Genomic DNA, 7,173 nt, shown 5'->3' on the forward strand with positions numbered 1-7,173 from the left:
ATCGTTCTGAGCAGGGTAAATATTGCGACTTTGACTTTTGTCCACATTTGATGTCTTATAACCAACTGTGGGGATTCTGAGAACAGGGCGTTTGATCCATCTTTCATCATCTCTGTTGTCATTGTGGACTCCCAATGGGTAATGTCCTGCCTGGACATGTAGGACGAAACCTATTGAAACAAAAGAGATTTTCTATACAACAGACAATTCATCTACCGTTATGTTAAAACTTTATCAATACTTAATGGCTGTCAGAATTGCAGATTGACAGATCATTCAGTACCTCTCTGGGGATTCTCACAATTTACATCACAAGCCAGTAGCCAAAGGCAAAACACAGACAGCCTGCAGATGAAAGGGAAACACAGGTTGAGTTCACAAGTTCCCAAAGTGTATTTTGATTAACTCAAGTATTCAAATAACTACTGTCAAAAAGGAATATTGAACAGGACAATTTACCTCAAAAAGTCCGCAGGGCTCATTGTTCAGCTTTGCTCAGAAGAATCATACCCAACAGTAAATCAGGCTACAACTAATCTGTTAGAACAGGAAGCAAAGGCCCAGACCTTTATTCATAAACCCAGAGCAGGGAGTGGCAGATCAACTCAGCTGTTCCACATGTTGGACTAATTGCTGCATGGCCATGATGGCAACACACAAAGCTGCAGGAAGAACATGCTGAGGATTTCCCAAACAATTTCAGAGGTAAATTATCCTGCTCAATGTCACTTTATGTAGAATTTATTTTGTTGTTTCTGTGTTTTGATAAAAAATGTGCATTAGCTGTAATACTTGTTTATGGTTACATATGTGGGAGGAGGAAGGTTGCAGATATGTGGGGCAAAAATGTAAACAAAAAGGGAAAAAATAGTCTCTAATATGACCTGATCACTATGGAAGATACATCAAGGCGATTTATAGTACAAGATGTTATTTGTCTAATTCAGCTTTTTTTCCTTTTCCCTGAAATTTTTGTCTGAAAGTAAAACTAGTCTTCACTTAAAATAAAGGATGAAAAATATAGGACTTCTCTATAGACTATCTCCTAGCTGAAATTATCATATTTGTGTACCCATGGCCATTGTTTTTTTTGGTTTTTTTTTAAGGGAATAAATTTAATCCTATTTGAACACTTAAGTCACAACCTGAAATTTACCTTAATTTATTTTTAACTGTCTTGGTCTAATAGGACTTTTTCAGAGCTGGCATGTGGAAAAGTACAGGTGTTACTAATAACATTAAGGATGGCTCCATTATGTTCAAGTGTGTGTGACTGCATGCACAAGCAAAGCTACTCAAGTGTAATTAATTTTTATCATTTACACTTGTGCTTTTCATACTGTGACTTGTCAGAATTATCAAAGAACATCGTCATGTTTTACATGTTAAATATCGTACCAGACAGCATGATGTCCAACACAAGTGCTGTTTGTTTTCCATTTATTTAGGGGAAAAATACCTGTATCAGTAAATTTATCAGCATCATGAGTAACCTTTTTCCATCTTGCAGTAGCATAGGTCTGTAGAAATGAACCTTTAATCTTATTGCCTAGTCTCAAGAAAACGCACTGGAGAAAGACTCCAAGTCATTTAGACCTTAGCACAATGTGTGTGACCACATTTAGTCACAAGGGGGGGCTGCTAGATCAAGCAGAGAAAATGCAAGTTTATTTGAATATCATCTCTCAAACACAAAGGCAATGTGAAGTGCTTTACTTAGAGCAATGACATGCATCAAAACAAAATAATGGGTACATACAATTAAGGTAGAAAATTGAAAACAAATAAAAGAAAAACTTTTTCTTTTTCATTAAACACGTGTTCACATCATATTCTGATATTTGACATTGTTACCACATTTATAGTTTAAGTAGATGATTTTGTCTTGTTAATTAACCCAACAAAAATAAATGAAGAATAAACAAATGAATAAGGGATCATATGTTCAAATTCATCATTGCTGTTGTTAATCATCTATATTCCAGTTAAGGCCTCTAACTGGTAACTTAGATTGTAGGACCACAGTGTGGCTTCAGACACATGTAGACAAAATTCAGTATCAACAAAGCTTATTCAAAATTGTTCCATTGCTGTTATCATAAAAACTCATAAAATAAATGGCGTCTGCATGTTAAAGAATCTAAAATTAAAAAATATAAATTGTACAGGTGTAGTATAGATATAGTCATCAGATATTCTTTATATTATCTTTTTAATATTCGATATTTTAATTTAGAGCAGAATAAACACAAGGATTTATGATAAGGCAGTGGTTCAATCTGTTGTCTCAGAGCACAAATGGTGAACATGAAAAAGCCTGACAATAGTTTCCTGATGAAAATATTACAATGTTATTAAAGACCAGAAAAAAAGAAACCCATATATAATTTCAAGATTAAATATTTTGCTTCACAGGTTGAAAAACAGTCAAGTGCTTTCACAGAAACACCCTTTGGTTTCCTGAGAGTAAAAAAACTCACAAATAAATAAAGTTCTGTGAAACTCCTGATGATGATGTGATGAGTGTTTGCAGTATGTAGTCATCTCCGTATATCTGCCGAGAAGAGAAAATTAGTTTGGTGCTATAGGTCACTCAGAGGGTCACAGTGAAATTACTAAAATAATTAATTTTGCACAGGTACAGTTTTAGAGCAAAAGGAATATGATTTAATGAATTTTACATTCTTTTGGGGAGTTCATCTTCTGAATCTTTACTACAGCCATTTGAATGCTGCGCCAGAACATGAATTCGGATCATGATATGTTTTCTTGAAATGAAAGATAGAATCCTTTGTTGTGGCAGCTGCTTAAAAGTGATCAGCTAATTTTTAGATCTGACTTTAATCTGAGGCCCAGAATTTACTAACCAACAATGTTAAGAGTTTAAGTTATGGAAATTAAATAAATATACTTATCGGTCATGAATAATTTTTATTTGTTCTGTTTGTATGTAGTATAAGAGTGCAAGCTGTCATTTAAATCTCTTAAGCATACAGGACTAGGGCATTAACATTAAGATGGAGACAGCATCTTGTGTCTAACTTAAACAGTATACATGGATTATATTTTTCTTACCTCTGTCTATTTCCTGCTCTCTCTTATTTCCCTGTCCTCTTTCCCAGACCTGTGATGTCTTTGTTCTCCAGGATCTCCATCTTCTGCTCAGGTTGAAGCAGAGTGTTTGACACCATCGCTTTTGCCACCGCTTGGATTGGGATGGCCATGGACGTAGAATACACAGCAGAAAAGGCACCAAAGAACTTCCTGGCCAGCCACTCGCCAGGCCGACTCTCCTGCCTGTCCACCAACAAAACGCTGTTGGAGAAAAAGGTATTGATGATTTTGAGATTGTGTCGAGTTGTTTAATTGTAAACAAGCAGTTCATAGACCAGATTTGAAATCTTTTTTTTTTTTTTTTTTTTTTCCTCCACTGGGGTGATTAACAATATTGATTCTCAATATGTCACACTAGAATGGGGAACTTGTGCAGAGTAGTACAATTAACACTTTGTGTCATGTAAAAGGGTGAAATCACATGTTGTATGGTCTGCACCACATTGACTTTATTGTATTGAATTTGGTACATTAAAATTTCCTACCACACTATTATTATGTTTCATGCATGATTTTAAACAGAAGTCACATGGTGTCACAAGTGCCCTGTTTACTGAATGACATTTTGGTAACCTGTCAAAGAAATTGCAAGAGGATGCATATATCTGTGCAAATATTTGGTGCTGGCCCAGTCATTTTACACAATACTTGTACATGTTTTACATAATGTATTTATGTATATTTTGGTTTTGGTACAGTTTTCCTTAGCTCAAATGGTGAATATGGATGTCTGTTTCACAAGTACTGAATTGAGTAAATGAGATCACGCACCCTGGTCTGTAAATGGCATATCTGTCAAAACCCAGCGCCTCAATATCTGCTTCCACTTGTCCCTGGAAGAAAAATCCATTCATGTTGGTCTGTCAGTGATTGTTTTATGTCATTGTTTATTGAAAGACACACAGAGAAGCTTTAGTTGAGAGAAGAAAAAAAAGACTGAAGTGTGTGGAATGCAGTAGAATGAGGGAAATAAAGTACCTTGACTTTGAGGTAGAGGAAGTTGCTGTTTTTATCAGCTCCTCTGGAGGACTCCAGGTGGAACTGTGTGCAGCCTCCTGCTTTGGCGAGCTCAGCTGATTTTAGAACATAGTCATGATCAACACGGATGAATCCTTCCTGAAATAAAAGAGAGAAGTAATAGAAAATCTTATTTTGACATTTTGATGACAGCTTACCTCCAGTGGTAAATTCAAATCTTTATATTACAATAAGTAAAGTAGCAGATTAGAACAAAGTATCAATGAAATCATGATTGAATAAGAAATGTATCATAGTTATGGCTGGACATTAATTCAAAAATAGTGCTTGCTGTCTTTCTGTATAATACTGTGACAAAGTTATAATATTGCAATATATTTTATTGTTGCGTCTAAACAAGTGACAAATGTTTGTAATAATCATCACATATTTGACTAAATGGGGCAAATGAGTTCAACATTTTACCTTTTACCTCTACCTTACCTCAAATAACATCACTCTTGAAGCAACACTTCTTATTAGTTTTTTTTCTCTCCATACTGCCAGACACTTGAATAACACAGCTACTTTGTACTGATTTATGGACTGACAATAAAATGTCAGTATGTATATACTCAGTGAGATTTATTTCCCAACCTGGATTTTGGAGGGTAATGCTATATTGATATTTGAATGACCAGTTTTTCTAAATGTAAACATGTAATATAGATAGGCATTTTTGATTAGAATCCATTTTTAAAGAGTTGTGACAAACATATTGAGAGCAGGACATTTTACAGTTGACAGTACTTGTCATGGCTCTCATGAACAAACTATGTAATAGCTTTGTTGTTTCTAAAATAACCTCAAACATATCTTTAGCATTCTGTCCTACAATTACTGTTACTTACTGGCCTTTATAGTGGAAATGTTAGTTTTGCAATGAAATTGCTTAGTCATTGTTTCAGCCCAGATTGTTTAGTTATTGCTATTGACCAATAAACCCATCAAACCCCAAGAGATAAACAATGCAACACTAAAATCTTAATGAATTCACTGGTGAAGTGCTCGCACTTGATTTAGTAAGTTTAACTTACAACCCCTGCTTTTGCCCTGGTTGTTCCCAGACAGCAATAGCCCACATCATGGCCCTGGAAGGCAGCAGCATGATCATCAAGCTTCTCAAAGTCCACCACCTCTTGTACCTGGAGGCACAGAAAACACAGTGTCAAGCAAAATGTAACACTCAACATGATGAATCTTTGATAATGGAGTTTCTTATTGAAATAAAAAGCTGTCAAGTGACCAGAGCTTCAGTCCACTAACCAGGTTTTCATATGCTTTGCCTTCAAAGGTGAGCTGTCTCCTTCCAATGAGGGTAATCTTGGAGAAGACGTTGCGCTCCAGCAGCTCCTGAAGCAACACCTTGCCCGTTTCCCCAGAAGCACCGAGGATGAAACAGCTTTTATTTTGCTGCTTGAAGCTTTCCTCCAGGGTCTTCATGTCCTCAGCCATGCTGTGTGCCACAACAAATCGACCACTCTGTCAGCACCGTGCATGAGTGCAGGACAGGTAATACTAAAATTATACAAACTCATGTGTTTTATGCAGGTAATGTGTGCAAATGTGGAACAAGCTGTGTGAACACTGTTTATCCTCTTGATAGACGGCAATAATCAAGTGTAAAAAATATATATTAAAAACTGGGATGTAGAGGATGCAGTTTGTGACGAATTTATTAGATGATGCAAACAATCCATAAACCAGTCCTAGTTGTGTTTTACATGGTGAGTACGTTTGCCCAACAGAAGGGGAACTTCAAATTGACAGATTTCTTAGAGGAGTTTGGTTTGACGTTCACTATATGATTACACAAGGAGACACGGAGGAACGTTCCTCGGTTAAATCAATGTTTGTTCTCTATGATGTTTACACTGGTGGTCCACATGTCTGGGACCATTATAGCTCTCCCCTTAATTATTAGCTTAATTATATTCGCATTTACGTTACATGTATCTTGAGTTTTATATAGCGGCTACTTTCATTCATGAATGCTAACAGAGACCCCCGCTATACGTTACCTGGTGTATTTACCCGGAACAGAGTCGTCGAAATAATTCAAAACCGCCGCAATGACAATAACTATGAGAGTTAAGAACCCGGTTGCTTTTCCCAGGGAGGTGACCAACAGTTTCATAACAGGCATTGCCAAGAGCAACGATTAAATTGCTGGAGCACTTCCTGGTTGCTTCATGTTTACGGACGGTGCTGTCCTCCCGCTTGCCTTGATAGGCTGAGGAAAAAACAGATATTATCGTCACCGTCGCATGTGTCTTGGTGGACTTGCAAGAATGTTAATCATATATTTTATTTCTTGGGTATGATATTTTACTGCACCCCATAGAAAGTGGGAGAAGCTCGAAATTTCACATGCTCCGTTCCCATCCTCATTTTCCACAATAGACAGCGCGGTGGACAGCGCATGCGCACTTGCATTTTGAAAGTCCCTACGAAGAAAAGTTTCAATATCCAATATTTATTTTTCACCCAATCTGATACGCATACCATAGGACCATGCATACACATATAGTGTCCATCTGTGGTGCTCAACTTTTATACTGAACTTGGTACCACTTTATGATAAGTCACCATATATAAAGGGGTTATAATCCATTATTAATGAATATGTTTTTTGTTGAATCAATTCAATTAATCAAGTTACAGACACAGAGGAGATGAATGAATAATCAATAATAAATAGAAACTATAAATAGAAAAAAGAAATATAATAATAATAATCTTAAATGCGTAGTTCTGGCATAGTTTTTATAAGTTGTGCCCTTCTCTCAATACACACATATAAGTTTATTTCAGCTCATTCCGTTACAGAGATGAAGTTACCAGAGATTCAGAGTTTCATAACGTTTAATGTTTTGGTTCAGCTGCTGTAGTGCCAGGTACGGTGAGGGAATAAACAATGGAGGTTCCTTGGTTAACCACACCACAAAGCTTCACTTTTCTAGTTACAGTGAAGTGACTTAAGATGTAAGTTATGGGCATTTCAGACTCTAACAACTCTTTCCTCTACATCTAAATCTCTTA

The 7,173-nt window shown here is 36.4% G+C and overlaps 1 protein-coding gene across 1 annotated transcript; it reads right to left on the reverse strand.

Annotated features, from left to right (window-relative positions):
* Positions 1–1,646: 1,646 nt before the first annotated feature.
* htatip2 (HIV-1 Tat interactive protein 2) lies at positions 1,647–6,370 on the reverse strand. Its single transcript, XM_056384845.1, has 7 exons — positions 6,153–6,370; positions 5,398–5,587; positions 5,169–5,276; positions 4,093–4,230; positions 3,886–3,947; positions 3,076–3,315; positions 1,647–2,554 (listed from the first exon to the last, which is right to left on the reverse strand). Exons 1-6 carry the CDS (start codon positions 6,275–6,277, stop codon positions 3,099–3,101), a joined length of 840 nt encoding a protein of 279 aa, XP_056240820.1. The 5' UTR covers positions 6,278–6,370; the 3' UTR covers positions 1,647–2,554; positions 3,076–3,098.
* Between the last annotated feature and the right edge of the window lie 803 nt (positions 6,371–7,173).

Source organism: Seriola aureovittata, chromosome 1, assembly GCF_021018895.1.
Source record: "Seriola aureovittata isolate HTS-2021-v1 ecotype China chromosome 1, ASM2101889v1, whole genome shotgun sequence".
NCBI classification, from domain to species: Eukaryota; Metazoa; Chordata; class Actinopteri; order Carangiformes; family Carangidae; genus Seriola; species Seriola aureovittata.